Here is a 25,021-nt window from a genome sequence, read left to right as displayed (position 1 = left end):
ATCCTGTCTGTTGTCTTGAGGCATGAAAGACTGATTGAATTTAACTTTCTGAATTACGGCAGGGTGACCCGCTGTTTAAGAATCCAACTTCTGTGAGAAGGTTATATCTCTTGTAGTGTCGCTATTACAACATGTGAAGACTCACAATGTAACAGCAACATGAGGAAATGGAGGAAAAAGTAGCAATCTATGTTATGTTGGTTAACACCAAAGAAAGAAAGCGCTTTAAAAAAGTTGGCTTATTAAACTTGACGGATGACATCAACTATTATTATCCCTAAGCAGTGCATTTGAATTTGCACAACACAGGCTAACAAGTGAATGTTTAACTAGTAAGGGCTATGCTTGAGTGTTGCCGGATGTTCCATGCGGAGAGGATGGCAAGCAACATAAATAGGAACAGCGACGCATAAGCGAATGCCATGGAAGTTGTGGCTTTGCTACAGAACTTCCCCAGGTGGTCGCATATTGGCATCCAACTAGTGTGGTTGTTTCCATACTTCCCAACATATCCAACTGCCGTCGCAGCCGCACATCCCGCCAGTACTAGTGACATCATCCACTGTTATTGAAATTTTTTCGGCAAATGTAAAAATTCTTGTCCTGTCCGCAAAAACGTAATAAACAAGAGTTTGTCGAAAGAGCTTGACGAATGTGGATCCAAACAGAACATACCAAGTCGTGGAGGAACAAGAAGAAGAAGTTGGAAGGTTTCCGTGGGCCTCGAGGATGAGTGAAGACGATGAGAAGGAACAGGGGACATCATGGAGAAAGCACCCGCAATCGCAAAAGCAAAGAACCTGTTGATAGATCTATCGTCGTTAGCTTCAACAGTTTAGGACTTTAAGAGTGAAGGTATTATCTTACACTAAATGCTACTAGCTAGCACGATCGATTGAGTGGTTACTTGAAAGCCGAAGGATAGCTGTATCGGGCGCCAATCCTGATGCCAAATACTGTGATAGACTGCCGGCATGTGACCATCGCCAAAGTTGCAGCCAGTGTAGTTGCAATTGAGAAAATCCTCGAGCAAATCTGGGCAACGTAGCTCACGTTTGATGATTTACCGGCTAAATTCTGCTCGTTGACTTGATCTCTGGGATCGCCATGCTGGTTAATATGGAAATTGGATGGTGAGGTCCAGGGGGAATCCTGGCGGGCTCATTTATAGGACAAAAAGGGTTGAGGAGGCATCTTCCCAGAAATGAAGGGACGCAAAGTCATCTCTTTTTTCACCACCTTTTGACTCTCGATCCCACCGTTATAAGTGAAAGAGCTGGATAAGGATGGCATGCTGAAATCAAGCAAGGGAAACTTGGGAAATCACATGTTAACTACACTGACAAAGACTCCGGTTATGCCTAATTCATGGCGTTTGTGCATAACTTCAAGCTCGCGATTTCTTGAAATTAGAGTAGAAGCTATACTTAAAAGTGTCTGTTCCTCATTATTTAGGTGCCCATGTGATAGCATTAGACGAAAAAAGTTCGATATCTGACTTTTGATCTTGGTTATGATAAAAAGCTGTGTTAGAACCCCGCAATTTCGTATTTCTATAAAGCAATCAGATGAAACTGACTCTCGATTTGGGTTCTATCTGTGAAATAACAGACTAAAATGGGAACAAGAAATCTATTAATGACATGCTGACTTCCATGACTCTGCCATTGGCCGAACGTGAGTGCTCTTCAACTTCATCTTCTGTTGAGGTTGGCGACTATTTGAGGAGAACGGCTCCTCCATGGCCATCTCACGTAATTACATAGCTCCAAATTAAACTTTGGCATTTTCTTCATGCAGTCGTTGACTCCTTTTCAATTACTTCTCCGAAACTATCCTATTTTTTACCTCAAAATATGGGATTTTCCCGGGATTACATGACATCATTTTTGTCCGGTGCAAAATTTCTTTCTTCCAAACTACTCATGTCGAGTTTTCTCTAAGTTTAGGGAGCTCATCCACCAAATAAAATATCAGCAATCCAATAGAGAATTTAGATTAGAGGAGACTATCCCACATATATTGGCCTTTTACATGGTCCCACCTTCTTCCATCTCTCGATCCATGGTTGAGCCAAGGTGGGCAGATTTGAACTTGCAACCTCCAAATATGTCAGGAGCTCCACACAGACGCACAGATGCAGCAGAGGGGCAACATGACGAGGGTGGGAAGATGAGGTTGTTGGCGTCGGCAGGGGTTGAAGGCATGTCGATGGGGGCTTGTGGTGGTGACGAGTAGGTGTATAGGGGGCTTTGCTATCGCCACAGGGAGGAGGAACGGAGCAGGGAAAAAGAGAGAAGAAAAATGGTGAAAAAGAAATACAAAGGAAACGAAAAGAAAGTGGAAAAATAAGAATAGAATAACAAATTTGATATGTAAGTTGATCCCATGAATTTAGAGGAACATAAGAAGAGGAAGGATTCGAAACCAACAGCATTAATATATTCAAATGCTAATATGTCAGTTTGATCAATGTAATATTTCAATCCACAAATGAAATTAAGTCTACCTCACTGACTTAAAGTTCTCCCCCAGTTAACCATATACTACTAAACATCACAAAATCATGCTGTGGCATTTCTTTTCCTGGTAAATACTCGGCATATAGTGAAAGGAGGACTGTACAAAGACGCCGGTGAAAAGGCCTTCCGCCAATTGGAATTCTGCTGTCCCTAGAGATTATGCTTGGGCTTGGGATGAGCTTGACTGCCGGCTGTGGCCTTTTTTCTTTTTCTGGTGGTGGGTGGGTCTACCTGGTGCCTATACATATGCACGCAGATCATGCATCTACATGGTAAATATTGAACAGGAAACGTTAATGTAAGTGGTTCTACAGGAGGTGCAACGCGTTTCCCTCCCTGTGGAAACAATAATGTGTGACAAAACGGAGAACATGTATAAGAAGATCAAGAAGGATGTGGGGGTGCTGTGTTGGGATTCTTGGGAAGGAGACGAGTGCTATGATCAATTTGTGTGGTGGCGCAAGTCGGGATGTAGCAGCATCTAACGTTCAATGACAAGAACTGCTTCACACTCATCCCTCCCGACCCCACTTTCTTCCCAATCACTTTCCTCTGTTGCCTCCCCGTCCCTGATGACCCCCTTTTCCTGCCTCTTATTGCCACAACCTTCTTCATCTTGTTCCTCCTCTTGCCCTTGCCACCCGTGCCTCCGCCCTGATCATGTCCACATTACCAAGAGTTATACAATCATCGTTCTGCTACACATTAGTCCTCTTACTCATCATGTATATATAGTTTAGTATGGGAGACAAGCTGGTAGTTTTTTCCATATAATATACCTCCTCGCTGATACTGTTGATTGAAGTCTCCTTAGCATTACCATCACCGCCCTGAGATGTTGTGTCCTTATCCTTTTCTTCATCCTTAGCTGCATGCGTGCAAAAACAGTTAATGCATATGAGAACAATACGATATCAGCAGGGTTCAATTACGATAATGATTTGTACTGTTCAAAACCCAAGAACCGTGCATTTAGCTAAAATGGATGTTTTTGGTTGTCCCTTGTTTCGCAATGCATAGCATATAAGATGTACATTTTATCCACCAAACTTACATTGCTCAATGTCATCTTCCGATATTGACGAGATACAGTAGATTCGAAAACTTGGAGAGCCAGGATAGGCATCGAGCTCTGCATAGCCGATGAGACTTCCTCTTTCTTCTTCAAGTACCTCAATGATGTAATCATCCTCCTCCAGCTCCACCTCCGCCTCCACCAAGATGGCCTCCTCTATGGCTGCAGTCACTGCCTCCACCACCATCTTGTCTTCTGTCATGTCTTCTTCTTCACTACTCGTTAATGTTGTACTTGAAATGTTGACGCCATTCACGTTCGCAACATTGTCGTGGTAATTGGCTTCAGCTACCATCTTATCTTCTACCGCATGATGATGATGATCATGAGTGTCGGTATGTGAAGAATCGGGGGAAGAAGTTTCCTCCGAGGATTCTAAGCAACCCTTGGGAAGGAGCTGCATTGTGGAGAGGGTGGAGCAGTGTTCACTCCGTCGTTTCCTGATCCTAATGTTATTGCGTATCCGATGTCGAAGCAGGGGACGGATCCCCGAAGGCACCAAACGATCCCCGTCATCAATCCCAACTTTCGATCTCCCACATCCCATTTCAGGTCTTTTCTTCTTGAAAGGAGCAGTAGAAGGACGAGAAATGAGGAATTGTAGGCCTGGGAATTTTGGAAAGGGGAAGCAGAACGTGCATAGACAACACCCGACAGAGGAGGAAACATCCCCTTTTGTTTTTCTTGGTTGGTTTAAATTTAGCAGTCTAAAGGATCAACTCAACGCCCATTTCATAGCAACAACGATGTGCATTCAGGCGTACACATATCTTCACCAGAACCAGGCTATCCGTCGGTTGCCTTACACCTATATTTGGTGGCAATGTGGCAACCAACAGTTTCCCCCAACTTCCAGTCCCAGGTTGTTGCTTTGACGATGTCCTACTCCATCCCAACACATTGAACCTATCTGTGTTTTTCACTTTTAAGTTGTATGAAACTGCTTTGACCAACAAAAATGAAGTTGTACGAAACAACAAAGACGAAGTGTTTTTCACTTTTAAGTTGTATGAAACTGCTTTGACCAACTATTGGGAGAGCACGAGGGCATTTAAGCAATAGGACTCCGTATTCAATCTGGCTTGAAAGATTTCGGCCCTGATTGCTCAAAATTCTAGGCTTGGGCTTTTGGCCCGTCTCCCAATGTCTGGGCTTCCCGGAGTCTGATGCTGCCTCCCCCTCTTTTCCTTAAACCCTTTCCTCCTCCTTCTTCTCCTACTCTTCCTCCTTTTCTAGGGTTTTGATTTCACGGAGACATTCCGTTCACCGATTTCCACCCTCCTTTCGTTCCGGTCAACAACAAATACTCCATGGACGGCTCGGCTCTCAATTCTGCTGAATTGCAACGACTCATCTCTGTAAGGCCTTTTCCTTTCTGTCACTCTATCTGGGTCTCTCCCCTTTTGTTTCTTGGCGCTGTTTAATCTGATGTTCGAGCAGAATCGCTGCCTAATTATTTGACAGTGTCGAAGAAATCAGGAACCCTTTTCGGTGCGTATGGATATAATCTGGAAGTCGCGTGCTTTTTGTTTATTTTGTTTCCGGCCATGGAGTTTGCGCTTGCAAGTGTTGAGGGTTTAGTGCCGTAATTCCAGCTGCTTCCTATTTCCCTTGTCTGAGCTCAATTGTCTTAGGACAAAGTTCTTGAATTGTAATGTGAATGGTAACTTGAATTGTAATGTGAATGCTGTCTCTTTGGCCTATATCTCTCACGCGTGATCACTTTGTGTGTTCTCCCATTTGCACTTATTCAAGATATACAGGTCGGTCTTTGTTTAAGTGAAGAGATTTTAACTGAAGTGTCTCCCTAAACGGCAGCAGGATGGTTGTGTCTGTAACCTTTGGTTTGGTTTAGAACGTTGACAAGAAAAATGAATTATTTGAATCAAGTGATGGTAAGAATCAATTTTACCATCTTCCTCGATTAGAAAAGTTTCAACCTTTATCCAAATCCGCTTGATCAAATCATGACATGCTGAACATCTGCTCTGGCTATTGTTGGGTGCAGAATTGTTGCATTCTATCCGTTTGTCATGTTTAGTGAACTGCCATTTCTGGTCGTTTCTCTATTTTTTTCCTCCTTCGGTGAAGAGCATCTGGTACCATGAAGTTCCGCAGCTGTATATGTTATGTAAATATATGCATTGCACGAAGCTTTATTAAGTTTTTGCGTATTAATTATTGTAATCACATCAGCTTCCTCCAGATCGAAGTTGTGATCTTCTTTAGGCAATATTGTTGGTCCTATCATTCTATTAACCTGGGTAAAACCATGTAGTCGTCAATGCATTGACTCTTCTTACGTCATGTGTCATCGGTGCTTTGAAATGTTGAATTATCTTAATTAAGTGTAATTGTGCCTAATAAGTGCCGTGATAGTTAACATGACCCTTTTATGATTTATAAATCTTACTTTAGAAATCTTGTGTGGTCATTTGCAGCAAGAGAAGGAAAGGGCCATGGTCAATGAGATGGTGGCTAAGCTTACTAGTGCATGCTGGGACAAATGCATCACTGGGACACCTGGAAGTAAGTTCAGTTCTAGTGAATCAACTTGCCTCGCTAACTGTGCTCAGCGCTACATGGATATGAGCATAATTATCATGAAACGCTTTCAGTCAATGCAGTAAAATCGCGGACGTGGAAGAGGAAATTGCAGTATAATCCACAATGTCATAGCGACTCTGTTATTTTAGCAATTGTTGATTGAGAGTATCAGCATTTTTGGAATTGAGCAATGCTATCTTGTGAAGTTCTGATGAGCCATTCTCTTGAATTTTAGAAGCGTCTGTTTTTTTACCTCATTCGCAGTCCCCTCCTTTGAAGTATGCCTGTGTGCTTTCGTCCTGGTATTTTTTTCCTGCTTTCAAAAAGAATTTTCCCTTGTTACTGCAAACCCCTCTTTCCCTTTGTCCCTTGAAAATTCCGTTCTGTTCTGGTGTTTAGTAATCTGAAAGTCACCTTAAGACTAGTTACAGGCATGTGGCTAATTATCTCGTGTTCGTGTATAATGATGCCTCCAAGCCATCATCAGATAATGTAAATGGACATCTCCCCCCACGGTTGGTGCTTATAGTCCAAGATCTTACCAGGTAGACCTAATAGAGTGGCCATCTTTGAAAGCTTCTTAATGAAATGGACTAGCCTCTAGCAACGGGAAATACATTGCTTGTGGAATGAGGTGATACCTATTTCAAAAGATTGGAAAGCTCCGTTTGTAATTTACTTTAAATATTGTCTGAGCAGTCATAGATTCATGGCTGTCTTGTTGAGCTTGATATGAGTCAATTCTGTGATATTTCTAAGACATTTCAAGTCAACTTCATGGTAGTGGAGGCGTCAGAATATTAATGAGCTTAAGTGCAATTAGATGTAGTACTTGATATGTAAAACCATAAATCAACTTGATTTGATAATTGAAGATTCAGATGAAACATTCAAGCTTGAGTTGAGCTGGGTTTGGACTTGAGGGTGTGTGGGAAACCAATTGATTAGGACAATGGCCACCCGTAGTGGTTATCCATGTACGAGTACGTACTTTTTCATAATTAAAATGGTGGGGAACGGTTATATGATCAAATTGCTACAGGATATTTTGTCAGAATTATAACTTTATGGTCAACCAGGAACATAAGATTTGAGGTTGACGAGTTCATTACCGTAACTCTCGGGGTAACTCTCGGGGTGACAAAAGCCAGAAAACCTGTGAATATGAGGTAAAGAACGCTCAATGTACAAGCTGATAAAGGGTTCGCTCCAACTTAACTCGAACTTGTGGCTTTATGGATCATCCTAGGCCATCAACTATCAAGCTTGGTGGTCGATTGTACTTAACTTTGATCAGTCGGCATATAGCAAAATTACCTCAGCTGGATGTGATTTGCTTAGTCGTACGCAACTAGCGATGTGTACTTTCACATGTTCTAAAAACTTTAAGAGCTGAGAGATTGATGATGCAAACAAACTCGCTATAAATGGGTGGAAAAGAGATCACAAAAACTCGCTTGCACTAAAGATGGTGAGTTAGAGATTCTTATAATTTTGTATTCGACACTCCCGCTTGAGAGTGTCAATAGGATGATAAAGCCTCAAGCATATAAATGGCTACTACTTATAAAAGCGAAGCATGAGAATCGAATTTCAGATTGTCGGATCTGCTGGCATCTTGAAGGAACCAACTCAAAAGCCTTTGTTAGGCTGGGGCTTGTACATAAAGTCGAAATAAATCCATGAACAAACAATAGTTGCAGCTATTACATCCTCTTTCACATCCAAATTGGAATAGAAATGATTGGAAAGAGGATATGAAATTGAATGATAAGATTTCTGAGATTTCACAAGGAAAACGAGATACTGATATGATAATGTTTGCCTCCATCTAGTAGAGGTGGCAATATGAGTTGTAGGCCCACTTTTGAACTCATTATCGGTCAGGCGGTTTTGAGTTTGCTGAATTATTTATTATAGGTCTGAAAGAACTAAGAAAATGAAGCCCACTTGTATTTCGGCTAAATTGGGTCTTCTATTTTTTTTGGTCGAAAACTAAATTGGGTCTAAAGCAAACCCATTTAAGTAAAAAGAGTGAAATGGGGATCCGTTTGTCGTCATTCAAGAAAGGAAGAAGGCCCCCACACGATTTTGACCACGACCCTTTTTCTTTTCTTTGTTCAACTTTCTATTTGTTAAAATATTCGGAAATTGCTTTTAGAATTACTAATTTTATTTGCAGATCTTTCCCAAATTTATTAATTTTACTCGAACACTCGAGCTCCCTCACCGACTCGGGGAGGTGGTCCATGGAGTCGCCCATTCTTTAGTGGCGACAATTTAAGGAGAAAAATTGTTCAAATTGAAACCGGATTAGGTCAAGTCGAATCGGATATGACTTGCTAAAATTGTATTTCATAAAATGGGTCAATTATAAGCCATACCATTTTCGACCTAACTCAATGATAACTCTATTTTAGATAGAGCAATTTTACTAATTTAAGCTTGATATTTGCTAAATTTTGATAAATTTTGGGTGAATTTATTTGCTACTCATGTAATTTTATTGAATTTTGCAGGAAATATAACTTTCGGAGGCTAAAGGACCATGAGCACTATTTGTCGAACACGCCAGGACTATATGTGTAATTTTCCCATGTGTTTGTGTTGGAATTGCAAATCAGTCCCTGCGTCTTAGCATCTTCCATAATATCTCAATATCTTCCGGAATATTTTGTCTTGAAGAAAAAGCCAATTAAGACCAGAAATTTGGAGGATTTGACCATAATTGAGGTTAGGTTCAAAGAAAATCAAGAATAGGAATCTTAAGAAGGAAAATTCTTAATTTGGCGAGGAATCATGTTCAAGACCTAATGGGGGCTGACTTAGGGTAGATTTTTGGAGGCAAAATAAACCTCTCTTGTGCCGCATATTTCAGTATCCGGAGGAGTATTGGAGCCGCCACCTCTGAGGGAGATTTTAGGTTTTCTTAGTTAGCTTTTATTCTTCTATTTTGTTAGTGTAGTTGGCGCATGTCAAGGAGAGAATGAGGAGACAAACCTAAACCCCTTTGTGACTCAACTTGGTGAATTTGTTTTAATTTAGCATTGTGTTCTCTTTAATTTTTGTTGTTAGTTTAGCTTTAACTTTGTTCTAAATTTCTTTTGTTAGAGCTACAATGGATCTTAACCATGATTAATTGATTATCAAAACTTGCTCATGCAATATAGTTGTTCTGATCGTGTCATTTTCTATCATGATCTTAATGCTTTTAGAAGTTTGGCCAACTTTTAAATGATTTTCGATGTATGCATGATACCGGGTGGAGATTGCATGCATGTGCACTAGTGATATTGAACCATAAATCTAGGTCAAGGTACACTAGGTTGTTTGTGTGGTTGCGGTAGCAGATCTAGGTTGGGACTACTTAGATTAAATCTGGGAATTTCCACAAGAACTTAATGCTTTTAGGTAGTTTAAATTCACCTAAGGTTAGTGTGGGTTAACATACCTAATTAGGGATTATTAGACCAAGGTCGGCTTGTAATCTAACTTAGGGAAATTTCATCAACACAATTGGGAATTAATTTGATGCATGACAAGTTACGAAAATTGATTATGAGTGGTTAAGTGAAGTTGGATGCTCTAACACTTTGTGATCTTGGTTAAAATCTTGATAATTTGCCTTGTTAATTTTTGGTTTGATTTGGATTAGGTCTACTTTGCAATTTTAATTAGCTTTTGAATGCTTTAAGTTTCAGCTCTTTTGTATTTCAGTCATTTAATTGGTTTAGTTCACTTTTTACTTGCCTTTTCGACTTGGTTAGCTAGTTTGTTGGATTGATCACCTTCAGTAAGTAATTAGATAATTAGAGACAATCCCCGTGGAAACGATACTCACTCATCACTTTATTTCTTGTAGATATTGTGCGCTTGCAATTCACCTAACACTCAAATCCAATCAAACCTACTCATTTGACGAACCTAACATCTAGGTACTACTTAGCTCCTCCCCAGTGCGCACTAGAAGTTGAGTTTCATATAGGCTCACTGGCCACGCTCAAGTAACGATCGTCAATAAACAAATACATGTTCAATTTTGATTTTCAGTTTAGTTAACCATAGACATTGTCGTAGTTAGATAGCTCCTAACTATGCAGAGCCAAACATTGGCATGAAAATATGCCAAAACTTGGCTTCAATATATATCATGTAAGAGAATTTCCCGAGCTCATAAGAATTACGCATGTTATATCTTATATTTCATAAACTTTTCTTATATTCCTCCGCTTAATAGACTTCAAACTTAGTTACTTGGACACTTAAATAGAGTACTATACTCGGTCTCAGCATAACTTTTCATGTACAGGCAAAGAGAAATACTAAATATATACCAAACTTTTTCCAAAGTGATTTGACGAGCCATTCATTTTAACATCTAGAGCTCACTTGTTTAAGTGTTCAGAACGATGTTTCCAAATCAATGAATAAACATTGTAACAGCTCACAATGATTTTAGAGTTCCTGGCACTACTAGTAGATAGATATCTAGGGTTTACTTGAATTACATAATTACCTTAAAAGGCTATGCGTATTCTTTTGCGGTTGCGCTGTGCCTGTTCCTCCCAAAAAGAAGAAAAGGACAGATGCTTCCTGTTCTGTTTAGTCTTGTTCAAAGATCAACGAGATACCTGGCAAGAGATCTCTTCTTCCAATCAATGTGGAACTCAAATCTGGGTACCAAGAGGTAGGTTACCACTTTAGCATGGACCTCTCTTATTTAAATACAATCTCGCCACATCATCGGCATTCTATTGAATTCGATAGCTAGCACCCAATAGATGTAGTTGTAACTTCTATGTAGGATTTGTTTGTGGGTGTGAGACATGATGTGGTTACACTTGTTTTTCGAGTAATGTATGAGATTTGGGGTCTGTTTAGTAACATTTCTGTTCCAGAAACAATTTCTGTTCAGAAATAGTTTTTTCTATTTCTATTCCCTAAACGAGTTTCTGAGCAAAAAAATGCACTTAATAACTGCCCAAAATTTCTATTACCGGAATAGAAAAAGAATAGAAATGTGTTTGATAGAACACTAAAAATTTATACTCCTAATGTTTCATTTAATTATAAAATTATCGGTGGAGACTTAACGATTCATGTTTGGATAAAATTGGACTAGAAATAGAATAAGAATTTATTATGATATAGAATTAGATGACCCTAATATAATCATAAAGAAAATTATTCCTTATAGACAAAGAAAATACCTGATGGTGGTCGAGGAAATTGTAGTTTATGGGACTTGACAATTCATGTTTAGATAAAATTGGACTAGAAATAGAATAATAATATATTATGATACAGAATTGGATGACCTTAATACAATCATAAAGAAAATTACTCCTTACAGACAAAGCAAATACTTGGTGGTGGTCGAGGAAATTACAATTTAGGGTGTAGGATTATAGGATTTGGGGTTAGGGTTTTAGGATTTTGGTTTTGAGGTTTAGGGTTTGGGGTTTTAGGTTTTGGATTTTAGGGTCTAGGTTGGGGTTTAGGTTTTAGAGTTTCGGGTTTGGGGTTTAGGGTTTTCAGGTTTGGGTTTAGGGTTTTAGGGATTCGGGTTTTGGGTATTGGGGTTTGGGATTTAGGGTATAGGGTTTAGGGTTTGGAGTTTATGGTTTAGGGTTCAGGGTTTTGCGGTTTTGCATTTTAGGATTTAGGATTTGGAATTACGATTTTAGGATTTAGGTTTTAGGGTTTTTGGTTGATAGTTTTGGGGTTTAGGGTTTTGTGTTTCGAGTTTTGGGTTTGGGATTTTAGGGTTTAGGATTTGAGGTTTAGAAGGTTTAGGGTTTGGGGGATTTGGGTTTTAGGGTTTAGGGTTTTTGATTTTAGTGTTATGGGTTTTAGGGTTTGGGTATTGAGGTTTAAGGTTTTGGGGTTTAGAGTTTGAGGGTTAATATTTAGGATTTTAGGGTTTAGGATTTGGGGTTTAGGGTTTAGTATAGGAATATCTTGTGAAAGATAGAGAGTTGTCTTGTTTCTCTATTGTTTTTCTTTTTGTTTCAGAAACAAAAAAGTAGATTTTTTTTTACTTCTTATTTTTGTTCTAAATCTATTCCCTGACTACTTTTCTGTTCTGGGGAACAAAAAAACTAACTGATATTACTAAACGGATTTCTGTTCTTTTTATATTCTGGAGAACAAAAGAACAGAAAAACAGAGAAACAGAAACATTACTAAACAGGCCATTGGCTTACAGCAGAACAAAAAAGGAGTGATTCGAGATATCTGAAGAGAGAGAGAGAGAGAGAGAGAGAGAGAGAGAGAGAGAGAGAGAGAGAGAGAGAGAGAGAGAATTTGGGGTGGTTAGGACAGTAATAGCAAGATGGGGGAAAGAAAGTGGCAATGCAAAGGAAGGGAAGGAGAAGGGAATTGGGAAGTCATCTGTGGGACTAAAACATGAGTTGTAAGCCTCAAAGACCAGTTGGTGGACGACACATCAGAAAGGAGGGCAGGTGGGACCCGAGGGGGAGGATTTGCGCTGTGTACTTGGACTTGCTATCGCAGGGAAGGAGAGAGAGAGAGGGTGCTTTTGCTCTTCCCGGGGTGCAATCTAAATTTGGTTAATGCGGCCAAATGCAGAAGTAGGAGGGAGAAAGCTGTTTGGATTGTGTTAACTTAGGGCAAAAAGAAAGTTGGATCTGTCTGTGCGTGGGAACAACTGGAAAGGAATCATCTCATTCATTTTTTTTCAACCTTGTACAGTATTAAGGATGAGTATAGTTTGGGTAGGTGGTTCACACCCTAAAATCTGAAACCGCTCACTAAGGACCAGTTCCAAAAAATTGGAACCGGGAACTGCTCGTTGATTCCATGGATCTATCCGAAAACCGGACCGCTAGTCCGGTCCGGTGGTCTATAGAAACGTTCCCCAATCTCTACAGATTCACAACTAATTTACAAACATGGCAACCTAGTATACTCCCTAAAATTATCTGCTAACAAAGGCTCAAGTAAGCTCATAATTACCCGGAGTCGTAGCTAGAGCAAAAGCAAAAGGCAACAACAAACCAAAAACTAACAAATTCCAAACTAAATTTCAACATAATTTGAAGCACCTTAGGTCGGAAATCGAATTCGCCAACAATAGCAAAAAGAATGAGTACTTTTCAGTAGAAAAATTCACTCGATTGTGAGTTTGCGACTCAGTGACAGAGTTGAAGGCGTAGCTACGTGAGACTCTCATAGTGAGAGTGAGATGAGGTTAGGGTTTCTTCCTTTTGTTCTATTTTGGGATTATAGGGTAAATGACAAAAGGTATGCGAGAAAAACTCACTTTCACTTAAAGTGAGTTGGAATTTATTTATATATATATTGGTCCAGTCCGGGTGGGCGGGTGCACGACTCCACTCCTGGAATTGGAAATCGGAAACCGGACCGGTCCCTATGGGAACCGTCGGTTCTGGGCTGCTTCCTTTGCACACCCCTGTACCGTACTACTCGACTGTTCCCCATGAAAGTTGACTGAATTCGGCATTCGGCACTTGCACTCTCAGCTCTTCAGCTATATATACCCTTCTTCCTCCGCTTCTCATCTCCATTCTCAAGAAGCCTCGTTTGAGATTACACCCATTATGAGATAGAGCGCATCTAGAGAAAGTGGGGAGTGTGATCAGGGAAGTGTGTGTGAAGTAATTCATTAGGCATAATACAAAAGGCAAGCATCTCGTACGTGTGTCCTTCAGAGAGATGGCCATGCACCACGCACCCACCAGGGCTTTTGCTTTTGGCCTTCTGGGTGGGTACTCGCTCTCATCCTCCTATTACCTCTTGATCTTCATCGTCAGTCTTTCCACAAGCTACTTCTAAAATGTGCACTACTCAATATGGTTGCATGCGCTCCTTCTCAATCTTTTAAGTGATTATCGAGCCGGTTAACAGTCCCTTGTCTTTCGTACACGAATTACACAAGGGACTGTTGGTCTCGAACTTGCGAGTAGAATAACAATGCCTTAAGGGAATGAGGGCCTCCATACTAGCTAAGTCACAACAAGTCGCCAATGACATTCCATAAATCCTTTGCATTGTTTGCCTTTGCTTTGGTCAGAGAAACAAGAACTTAGAGCACGAGTCCAACAGCTTACCCTGAAAGAAGATAACTTTTGACTTCTTTCAATTGTTTTGCAGGCAACATCGTTTCCTTCATAACCTTTCTTGCTCCTCTGTAAGTTATATCATCTGCCTTTGTTCACTTACAATACAAAAAATGAGAGAGTAAATAATATCATGTCATACTAAGCTACTTAATTCGATGGTATGTGTGGCAGGCCCACTTTCTATGGAATTTACAAGAGAAAATCGACGCAAGGGTTTCAGTCAATTCCATACGTGGTATCGCTTTTGAGTGCGATGCTTCTGCTGTACTACGGACTGGTTAAGAAGGATACACTCCTCATCACCATCAATGGAATCGGCTGCGTCATTGAGACTGCTTACGTGGCTGCTTACCTCATCTATGCCTCAAAGAATGATAGGGTATGCCTTCTTGTTAATTAAGCGAATGAACGAGTTGGTATTCTTTTATGCTTAACTGAATAAACTGCAACTCTGTAGACGATGACCTTGAAGCTTTTCCTGAGCATGAACGTATTGGGGTATAGTGCGGTACTCTTTACCACTTTCTTCCTATCAAAAGGAGCAAATCGCGCACGGATTATTGGATGGATTTGCATGACATTCTCTCTAGGCGTATTTGCCGCTCCACTTTGCATCGTTGTGAGTGAGAAATTAGTTAAATCTGATGAAATTTGTAAGCATGTACATTTATAGACAGTTCACACGCATTGACATACATATTCATACGCTAATTTCATCCCTAGGTAGAAATTGTTAGTGGAGCCATAGCTGCGTTGTACAAAAAAAAACTAGCGAACGGTGACGGACTCAATTTATCAGTTTGAATCCAGACGCAATAATTTTGTCATAGTTTAATGAATGATCACTTTTGTTCTGTTCATCCTTCTGTTTTGCACTTGCTACTGTTATTGACGTCATTCCCTAAGTTGGTTACTGAAATAGAACGAACTTAAATGGGTGGCAGAGAAAAGTCATAAAAACCAAGAGCGTGGAGTTCATGCCAATAACTCTATCATTCTTTCTCACGCTTGGTGCAATCATGTGGTTCTTCTATGGCTTTCTCCACAAAGACAACTTCATTGCTGTAAGAGGAAACCTGTAGACCCCAAAATGCTTATTTCATTCCAACAAGTCTTGCTTTGTATCTGGTTAATGTATCCATACACGACACAGGTGCCAAACGTGTTGGGATTTGTATTGGGAGTGGTTCAGCCGGTGCTTTATGCAATATACAGGAAGAACGCAAAGAAAGTGGTAGTGGAGCCTAATTTGCAGCTGCAGGAATTACGGGAAGAGATCATTGACGTCGTGAAGCTGAGCGCAGCCGTGTGTCAAGAACTGAACCCGGTGTTAGCTGCACAGTTGAAGGACGTCCTCAAAGATAGTGTTGGCGAAGATGACCAAATCGTCGAGATGCCTTCCAAAGCAATCAAGGCATGAATTGCTGCTCATGGACAAAAGCTTTACCGATGCAATATCCTGAGTCAAGCACCATTCCTAATGTTACGATACTTGTATATTCATGTTGTTTAGTCTATTATCTCCTCTCTCGCTCCCCCTTAATGAATCCAGGTCTGCATGTATCAAGCAAAAAAATTACATTAACACCGCACAGTGTGCCCAATGTTTAACACTCACGAGGGCGTACAAGATGTTCTTCTCCTCTGGGGCTACAGTAGAAACCCCATCAGTCCATTCCAAGACAACTTTTGGTGTGCTCCTGCGCTTTGAGTTTTGATCGTACCTCAGTTATGGCCGAATGCTGTCATTTCACCAAAATCTCATCGGCAAGATGGGCAGGTGACGAACTCTTTCTTCCTACTTCATAAACAATCAGTGCTCAGATTCAACAAGATCATTAACTCAGAAACATATTCTGCAACTTTTTCGGTCTATGTTGGAGATCACTAAAGCAATAAAAAATATGCGATCTTCGTCCGTAAATTAAGTGGGCCAAGATTATTCTCCGTATCCGACGCTAGCAAGAAGAAAGGCATGAAGTAGACTTGTATAGTAAGACAAAACATCCAAAGGGCAATTAAAAGAATGTCAGTTCGAAGCCACAGAACCTCTGGTACTGCAGAGAGATATGTGAGGATCACAGTTTCGAGACAAAAGTAGTAGCTCGGCTGGATGGACAGACAACAAAAGAGGTGTATCGCATAAAAGTTCTAGATCACAAATTCGCGCCCAGAGTCACAGCTGCTTCATAAGGGGGGAAAAAGCATCACATATTGTAAAAATCATAATATATTTGTTGCCACAGACTCGCAGTCATCAACAATAAAGCCCGGCTTTGGTAACGATACAGATAAGTGTAGATTATAAATAAATGAATATCGGCAAGCATCTGGAAATAAGCCCCTTAGACCTTAATTCCACCTTTCACATATTTCTATGAAGGTGGAACACGTTGCAACCAGAGAGACCTTCATTCAGAACACTGACAACATACACTACATCAAAGTTAAATCACATCAATTGAAGTATCAACACATGTTTCCCCATTCAACAATCGCAAATGCATAATATGCACAGGAATCAATCGAATAGAGAAACACCCCTTTCCATGGTGGAATTAGCACTTTATCACCCTTCAAAAAGAGAAACGATAAAAAGAAGCCCCATCTCACGGGCTTCTCCTTTAGCTCAAAAATGCCCAACCTGGATATGGGCACTCATATTTCCATCCAGGTCCAGAGTATCTTACGCAATGTAGCCATAACCCCACTTCGTACTCCTCATATCTGACATTCAAGAATTGATCACGGGAGAGAAACAAAAAAGTGTCAGAATATGGGAAGGACTAAGAGATGTGACGTAAATCTTTGTCTTTGGTACACAAGCAAATCCCCTATGGAATCAGATAGATCATTTACAACACTGAGGTATGGAAAAGAGGACGACCTAATCCTGAAGGCTGTTAACCCAAAGATCAAGGGGGGAAAATTCAAAAGGCACCTTCATAAGACCCCTTTTCCAATGTCTCTTGCCATTTTTATCACATGGCACATCGTGCAGGGATGTACGGTCAATAGCATGTTTGGTGTCAAGAGTAAGACAAGAGCACCTAAACAGAGGATTCACTTCAGAATGTCAAAGAAAGTACTTCCTCGTTGAAATAAAAGTTACCTTCTCGCGTATAAGCTTAGCCATCTATAACTGGAATCTTCCTTGTACCATCAAATGAATAGGAACCATCATTTTGGCCCCCAAACTTGTCATTTTTTTCTGAGTTTATGTTTTAACTTATGCTGATACCAGGGGAGTTAGCAGATCAAATTAGAAATGTTTCTCTGTCTCTCCTTATTTTTCATTTTTTATTTTTTTAACAAACTGTAAAATGCCTACTGCAGGGGATGATCTCTAGCAATATGGCTCCAATTCAGCTAAAGAAAACCTGCCAGTCCTCCAGATCAATAAGCTCAAAAAATTTAAGAGCCCAATTCAAACAAATTTAGTTTGAGAATCAAATTAGAAAATCACAACAAGTTCAGAGAACAAAGCAGCAATTAGACCAGAAAAAAAAGCTAATTGTCATTACCCTATTGGAGCCAAATTTGGACAATGTGTGCACATGGGATCAATGCTGAAATTTTTTGCAGCAAGTCTCTTCACAATCATTAACATATGTATCATTTGTTTCTGGAATCAATGACTTGCCAGCAGCTCTATCGGCACTCATTCCTACATCTGAGCGATTATCAACATATTCAGACAGGTAAAGCATGTCGTTGGCAATTGGATGTCCTGTATACTGCAAGTGAACTCGTATCTACACCACAGCAAGGTGAACAGAGCAGGGAGGGAAGAACATTAAACATTGAAGAACAGTTAAAACCAAATGATGAGGAAAGAAAAAAAGTCCTAAAAAAACCCCTTATATCTATCATTCCAATGAAGACCTATAACTGTTCGGCCAAAATAATGCAAAGATGGATGGCACATAAGCCTAATAATATAGACATAGCTCAAAAAAGAAAATATTATAGCTTGAGATCAGAAAAAGGTGACACATGCTTAATCTGTTTGTCCCAAATTCTCCACATAAACAAGCAAACAAGAAGTTGTATATGTTAGAAATGAGGAAAAACTCATTATAATCCAAAGCTTCCCAAAAAGGATCAAGCTGAGCAAATAGCAATCATGTGATGCGAAAACTACGAATAGAATGCATCCAGGCAAGCGCACAGCCTCCGATATGAAACTGAAGAGATTTCCTATTCTTTCCATATGCCAAACATTGTCTCATTTCACATAGCTTCTAGACATCCTTACTTGATGAGTCCGTCCGGTAACTGGTTCACACAAGACAGTACTGTGAGTCCCATTGCTGCTAATCCTTGTAAATTTTGTAGAAGCTGTCTTTCCTTTTGAAGGTATATCACGACAAGAGTCACCCGCCTGCCCAACCAAATTCAACATTGGGACTGACTTTTCCAACTTAATGAAGCAATGAGATACTAATCTACACCAATCTTTAGTTTCTTTCAGGATAGACACTGACAATCAACCAAAACTCACCTCGACTGTGCTTCTTCCTTCCCGAGGATTATAATATATGCTAACATCAACTAGCAGCTGGAGGAAAAAAACAATCATATGTTACAGGATCGGTGGAGAAATATTGCATGTGCTTTCACTTGCAACTCAAACTGTAATGTACTATATCTGACCAAAAAAAAAAATGTAATGTACTATTCCCAAGAATAGTGAGCTGACTAACATTTTAGTGGGATTAAACTAAGATTTCTTGAAATTAATTAATCCAAGTTGTAGGAGAATTTTTCAAAATCATGAATGTCTTTCTTTGGCATGAGAAGACAATGTATTCATGCACGGAAAAGAATATAACAAAGTTCAAAAATCACGCATACTGGACATATTCTATTAATGATGCAACGCGGATACTTGTTAATGTGAAATATCTAACCCCGCTCCGAGTGCCGCATGTTTGTGTGACTAGATCTTAACAGGAATTAAAAGGCCTTATATATGCCTAGCTCTTTACTTTTCTTGTTCGCACTATTATATTCCTTACCAACTTAAGATAGTATACCTCTTTCTCTGGAAATATCCCAACCACCTTTGCAATATACTGTTTCTGCACCATTCCACCTTCAATCTGCAATAATTAAGCTCCCAGACAATCACACCATTTTGTCTATTAATATGATCTATGCAGTCCCCAATGATTCCCAATTTTGCAAATAGTTATGGCAGGAAGCATTTCAGATTGCGGCAAAAGCCATATAAGCATCAAGGAGTAACGGTGTATTATTACTGTTTGCAGATATAAAAGTTGTCAGTACAAAGATAAACCACAGAACACAATATTTGAAAGACCTCAAGCCTTAGGTATCTATTTTTCTAGTAAAAAAAGCTTTAGATACATAAGGATGCGTATACACATTATCCACACATGAAAAATTTTCTCTCCGACAAGACTTAGGAATCTATTTTCTAGTAAAACAAGCTTTAGATACATAACAAAGACTATACGCATTATTTATGAAGAAATTCTCCCCACATTTTCACAGATGCAACACTAACATGCCACAAAGATAAAGGGTCACCACTCAAATTAAATGTAGCCAAAAATGCAAAGTGACTCTCACCTGTTGCCTGAAAAGATCAGCTTTTGTGGCATTTCGGGCCAAGATAAGGAGCCCTGAGACAAGGCGATCCAATCTATGAACCGCTATCATGTCAAAGAAAAGATGTTTAGCCGGAGTTTCTAGAGGAAATGCAACAACATGACATTGCTGGATAACCAGAATGTCATTTAAGAGAAAGGTAAATAAGCAGTTGATCATATAAGAACATCAGAACCCATCAAAAACAATGTCCTTGCATGATTATGTAGATGCTTTCAAAGGGCTCTACATGGATACGAAACAAAGGGGCCAATCCATGCTCAGCTTGAAGAATGCCAACGACGGTATTCTTGCGATACTGGCCACATGGGTGCACCTAAAAATAAGTGGAGGAAGTCACATTAATTGCAATGCTAAAGAAGAGGAGATGAGTCCATACCCGTGATTCAATCTCCCGTAGGCGAGATTGCATGCAAAGACTTTCAGATCGAAAAGCAAAGCAAGAGATTAAAAGTTGAAGGCAACAGATCTCCTATAACAGACACAATGTACATCAAAAGAATATAGCAGTTCGTTGCAGTGGATTTCAAAGCTATTAGAGTAGTTAAGATTGTTCTTGAAACCTCATGATGAGTTATAAAGTACAACAGAACACTCTTTCACATCCAAATCTACGCCAAAGGAGGGGCAAAATGAAATATTTCAACGTGACAGAGGCACAGAGGAGCACAGAGACTTGTATCCTCACTCATCAGCATTTAGCAGGGACAGAACATCAGTGAATAGCAGGCGACTGACCAGGACAGAGGCGGGCTTGCAGACAGTCACGACGTCGGGCTCTTCGACAAGCACAGTGACATCAGAGGCCATTACAGGAGGTTCATGCCTACAAACATCGTCGCATCAATCAAACAGCTAGCCAAATGAACTCAAAGCAGCAAAAGGAAGGAGGAAAATAAGGCGGGAGAAGATGAAGGCGGATAGGATTCAACGCTTGATGAAGAAGAATAGAAGACGGTAGAATTGGAAGCAACCTGTGTAAGAAGTGGCTAATCTTCTGGGAGGGCTTGAGAATGTAAGAAACAGGGAGGTCTCTCCATCAACTTGAATGCGCCCGCATTGAACAGCGCTCACCTTAACGTGACGGTGGGCAGGTACAGACCCAAACACAACCCAACCGTGACTAAGAAACGGTGGCATGTAATACCTGAACGCAAAATCAAACAGAGGAAGATTTAAGGAAGTACATAGTACTCGAAAGATCTGCCTTTGAACTCTTGGGTGAAGAAATCAGCGATGGTTTGGCCTGCCCATCGATTCTTGACCTGTCAGGTAATCAGCAGAAGTTCAGCTCAGCCAAGAATGCCGGAAACAGTAGGCGTGGAGAAAGAGAGAGAGGGGGGAGAAGACGGACGGACATGAGAGATGAATTCGAAGTAGTAGGGCCTGACGAGACGTCTCCCTGGCACAAAAGGTAAAGCTCCAACAATCAGAACTCCACTTCGTTCACAATCTCAATTAGTGGGTCAGTCGTCAATCGATCATACCCTTTTGAAATATGTAATCTTGACGTTCCGGTGGGTTCGCCGGCGTCTGCCATACAATCTCCATCGTCTCCGTCTCCGTCTCCGTCTCTGTCTCTCTCTCGGTCTTCTTTTCCTATGATCATCATGTATGATTTTTCTCTCTTTATTTAAGCTTTCCTGGTGAATAGGTTGATCCATTCCTCGAATATCTTATTGAATATTAAACACGGAGCTCCCTTATGAATTAAGTATAATCGAGATAAATCAAGTCAAATATCTCAATTTTTTATTCCAATTTACTACTCATTCGAGTTCAAATCAATTTCAATTTTTCAGTATTGAGTATGTGAATCAGAGTCAAATCGAGCATGAGCTTGATCAGGGCAAGCTCTGCTCAAATATACCCTTAGGGTTTGTTTAGTAAAGTTTATGTTCATAGAAACAATTTCTGTTCAGAAATAGTTTTTTCTATTTCTATTCCCTAGACAAGTTTCTGAGCAAAAAAAAGTATTTAGTAACTGCAAAATTTCTATTCCCAATTTTTTCATTTAATTATAAAATTGTCGGTGGAGACTTAACAATTCATGTTTGGATAAAGAATGCCAAAGAGAGGAAACCTAAGTGAGAGGGAAGTGAAAAGAATGCCACCGTAAAACATACAGTTTGAGAAGGAATACTTCTTCTTTTTTCTTTTCTTTTATTTTTATTGTTCTGTAACTCCATTGACCATCATCGTCAACATGGTAGCCTAAGATTTGACTATGTCCTGACTTATGGGGCACATGAAAAGGGCAGTTTCATGCCAATGCTCGAGGCGACGGGTTCGGTGCGGCATCGATGGAATAAATGAAGGGGGTATGTTTTTTATGTTGCCAAAGGTGTAGGTATCAATGATTGAAAAGTGGTCCTCTCCCCGACCGACACGTGCCCCGCCAACGGAACCAACGACAACCGAAACGTGCCCAGCTACTCATTTTTCTATTCAAAGCCATTCTTTGTTTCATCTTTCTCGCGAAAATTAAAGAAATATTAGCAAAATGTGAAGTGTCCAAGTAAAAGAAAAATTAATCTTTCGCGCACAGTTTAAAAGAAAGGTATAATTTATAAACTATGAAGAGTATTTAATGATCTCAAGAGAACTCAAGCCTTCATGGTTATATGGCTTTAGGAATTCGAAGTGATCAACTTTGAACTAATGTCAAAAAAGCTCAAATGCAGGCAATTGGAAAAGGAAAATCAATTCAAATAGTCTCTCACATCATTTGGTTTGTTACTAAATACATTTTAGCAAAACAATTATTATTTAAGCAAACTGCGTCTAGATTCAACGTCCTCATCACCATAACCGTATAAAGACACTAACATTAGTATGCGGAAAGAACACATATCAAATACATGTAAAGAACTCCCACATTTATATCAAAATTTAGTTCGGAAGAGTAAAATCTCTAGATCTAGACCTAAATTTAAATCGGGAGAGGAGCACAGTCTAATCTCGAAGAGGTTGTGGAGCCATAGCACGAACATCCTTTTCGGTGGCTGTCGACTCGACGAATGGCCGAACTGATCTCCACTTCCACCCAACATCAGTTGCATAAATTTATTCACACGTACAAATTCTCAAAACCGATTGGGAGAGAAGAAAAGACAATCAAACCTGAAGTTGATAGCATGCAGTTGAGCTTCAAAAGATGGAAGAGTTTTTGGGAAATGAGGGGGTTTGCCGATAGAGAGAGAAAAGAACATTTAAGCAAACTTAAGTTGATAATATGGGGAATGGTAAAAATAGGGTTGGATGGAACTTTCAGCTTAAAAAAATTATTTATTTTCTGATTTTATCTCCAAGAACCATGTAATTCATGTGCAATCACCTTCCCAATATCCAATTTCATTTGAAATTCATCAAAAAAAAAAAAAAAAACAATCCTAATATCCATCACCTCTTATTTGAGCCTGTCTTCTAATCTTGGTGGAATTTCGCAAATTGAATTATCGGACTCTTTTGTGAGAGTGAGAGTGGGTGTCTTCAGAATATAAGCGCTCAAGGAGTATGACACAACACATCAACCTTTACTTGTTCCAAAATTAGCATGACATTAACCAAAGAAGATACCAGGTTCATTCGTTTGGATCCAAACTCAAAGGTATAAGTCGTTATCCTTTTGTTAATAACTCCATTTCTGGAAGCTTGAAGTTGAAGGCATTTGTTCATAATGAAGGATTCTAGAGTGGTTGCATCGTGGATGACGACGCCTGTTTATCACCTGTGGTCCCTGGGCAGCTTCCCTGCCAATCGTATAGTGAGAGGTCGATTGTCACCAGGACAATGGAATTAAAGACAGGCAAGATGGTTTTTCGGTGTTTCTTTGGTCTGATACGCTTAGCCTTGGCCGTCCGTTTCAATTCACACACCATCTTTGCATCTGTTCTCCTCCTGATTAGTGATTATGGACTGCTAAATGCTTGTTCCGAAAGCGTATCTCCCCGAAATGCGACCGACGTGGTCTCTTCTCTGCCTTTGATTCCCTGTATTTCTTCGCCTGCTCGTATAACCAAGCAGGATACGACGTCTCTTTCTTCTTTCACGTTCTAGGATTGTGTTTCTTTGTTCTTTCGTTCCTTATCAAACAACCCGGGGGAGAATTCTGGCGTCCAATTGACTAGAGCAATGGAAACATTTATCTTCTGCTCTCATTCTCTCTGTTTCCATGCTGAGTTCAATATGGAGCATTCGAGGCAAGACTAAGATGTCAAAGTCATCTTCATTACTCTGCCCCTGTGGTAGTTCGCTTCGTGTATCAAAACTGATTCTTGGACCCCTTTCACGCTCATGTCACGCCAAGATCTATCAAAACTTATTCTTGAATAGCTTTCACGCTCAAGTAACGTCAAGATACTATGGAAGAAAATACTGCGAAATCTAGCATCGGATATTACGTAATGGTTCGCACTCCATGTAGTAGACATCACATTGTCATTAACATTTAAATATTGACTAGGTGGCCACGGAACTACTGCGAGAGGGTGAGATAAGTGGTTGTTATGTGCTCCAACCATAAATTGATCGAATCCCGTTAATTCATCCAAGGACTTTGAGCGTGTGATATTGACAAAAAGAAATCATCTACATCACCTTCAGCACACAGTTTCATGCATTACAATGGTCATAGCATTCAGATTTTGACAGTAGTTCACATAGAAAAGGACTCCTTTCCGAGTAAGGCTTCGTGTTTCTTGGTAAAAAAGTTCCTTCTTATTGCCCATTCAGTCATGCAAAGAGTTGCCTTAAAAGTTGGAATAAACCGGTCTTCACCAATTGGTCATAATAACATGTCTAGTCAGGATGAGAGTGAAGAATGACCCAAGCAAGCAAGGTCCTTCAAATTTTGCTGGATGACGTGCATAATATCTGCCTGTGAAAACAAGAGCACCAATTATGGTGCCAAAGTTTTGGCCACTTGAGTTTTGTCATGGCTAGCTATATTGCATCAGAGTTCAATTTTTGATACAGAACTCCATCGATTGAGAGCTGCGGCATGGACTTTGCCAGCCTGGATTTATTGAAATACAAGGACTTGGCGGTGATAATTAAGAATGATAAGACTAGGATGGGCTACAAGAGGCATGTAGCTGCGCTTCCCTTTTTTTTGGTCAAAAGTTGCGCTTCCT

At 40.0% G+C, this 25,021-nt stretch overlaps 3 protein-coding genes, 1 long non-coding RNA gene and 1 pseudogene across 4 annotated transcripts; 2 read left to right on the top strand and 3 right to left on the bottom strand.

The window, feature by feature from the left end:
- Positions 1–180: 180 nt before the first annotated feature.
- LOC130140254 (uncharacterized) lies at positions 181–1,211 on the bottom strand. The gene is made up of 3 exons (XR_008818292.1): positions 908–1,211; positions 676–800; positions 181–562 (listed from the first exon to the last, which is right to left on the bottom strand). It is a non-coding gene; the product is annotated as an uncharacterized LOC130140254 (long non-coding RNA).
- Positions 1,212–2,444: 1,233 nt separating this feature from the next.
- Positions 2,445–4,585, bottom strand: LOC115678977 (uncharacterized). Its single transcript, XM_056319395.1, has 3 exons — positions 3,577–4,585; positions 3,302–3,390; positions 2,445–3,176 (listed from the first exon to the last, which is right to left on the bottom strand). The coding sequence occupies exons 1-3, from the start codon at positions 4,142–4,144 to the stop codon at positions 2,907–2,909; spliced, it is 927 nt and encodes a 308-aa protein (XP_056175370.1). The 5' UTR covers positions 4,145–4,585; the 3' UTR covers positions 2,445–2,906.
- Positions 4,586–4,794: 209 nt separating this feature from the next.
- On the top strand, positions 4,795–6,568 carry LOC115678724 (mitochondrial import inner membrane translocase subunit TIM8). The gene is made up of 2 exons (XM_030602138.2): positions 4,795–4,955; positions 6,039–6,568. Exons 1-2 carry the CDS (start codon positions 4,908–4,910, stop codon positions 6,225–6,227), a joined length of 237 nt encoding a protein of 78 aa, XP_030457998.1. The 5' UTR covers positions 4,795–4,907; the 3' UTR covers positions 6,228–6,568.
- Positions 6,569–13,707: 7,139 nt separating this feature from the next.
- On the top strand, positions 13,708–15,669 carry LOC115678850 (bidirectional sugar transporter SWEET10-like). The gene is made up of 6 exons (XM_030602316.2): positions 13,708–13,891; positions 14,281–14,317; positions 14,421–14,628; positions 14,707–14,868; positions 15,194–15,313; positions 15,403–15,669. The coding sequence occupies exons 1-6, from the start codon at positions 13,843–13,845 to the stop codon at positions 15,667–15,669; spliced, it is 843 nt and encodes a 280-aa protein (XP_030458176.1). The 5' UTR covers positions 13,708–13,842.
- A 794-nt stretch (positions 15,670–16,463) lies between these two features.
- LOC115678849 (RNA pseudouridine synthase 7-like) lies at positions 16,464–21,524 on the bottom strand (annotated as a pseudogene).
- Positions 21,525–25,021: the final 3,497 nt, after the last annotated feature.

Source organism: Syzygium oleosum, unplaced genomic scaffold (genome assembly GCF_021117445.2).
Source record: "Syzygium oleosum isolate NSW1041296 unplaced genomic scaffold, Sole_v2.1 Sole_v2.17, whole genome shotgun sequence".
Lineage (NCBI taxonomy): Eukaryota > Viridiplantae > Streptophyta > Magnoliopsida > Myrtales > Myrtaceae > Syzygium > Syzygium oleosum.
Note: the sequence above shows the minus strand (reverse complement) of the source record. Positions and strands in the feature narration are given on the sequence as shown.

Excerpts from the sequence above, each read along its gene's own strand:
- LOC115678977 (XM_056319395.1), bottom strand. The coding sequence starts at position 4,144 with ATGGGATGTGGGAGATCGAAAGTTGGGATTGATGACGGGGATCGTTTG. Across the intron at positions 3,391-3,576 it reads GGAAGATGACATTGAGCAAT|CTAAGGATGAAGAAAAGGAT; the intron begins GTAAGTTTGGTG and ends GCACGCATGCAG. Across the intron at positions 3,177-3,301 it reads TCAACAGTATCAGCGAGGAG|GGCGGAGGCACGGGTGGCAA; the intron begins GTATATTATATG and ends GGACATGATCAG.
- LOC115678724 (XM_030602138.2), top strand. The coding sequence starts at position 4,908 with ATGGACGGCTCGGCTCTCAATTCTGCTGAATTGCAACGACTCATCTCT. Across the intron at positions 4,956-6,038 it reads AATTGCAACGACTCATCTCT|CAAGAGAAGGAAAGGGCCAT; the intron begins GTAAGGCCTTTT and ends GGTCATTTGCAG.
- LOC115678850 (XM_030602316.2), top strand. The coding sequence starts at position 13,843 with ATGGCCATGCACCACGCACCCACCAGGGCTTTTGCTTTTGGCCTTCTG. Across the intron at positions 13,892-14,280 it reads TTTTGCTTTTGGCCTTCTGG|GCAACATCGTTTCCTTCATA; the intron begins GTGGGTACTCGC and ends ATTGTTTTGCAG. Across the intron at positions 14,629-14,706 it reads ATGCCTCAAAGAATGATAGG|ACGATGACCTTGAAGCTTTT; the intron begins GTATGCCTTCTT and ends GCAACTCTGTAG.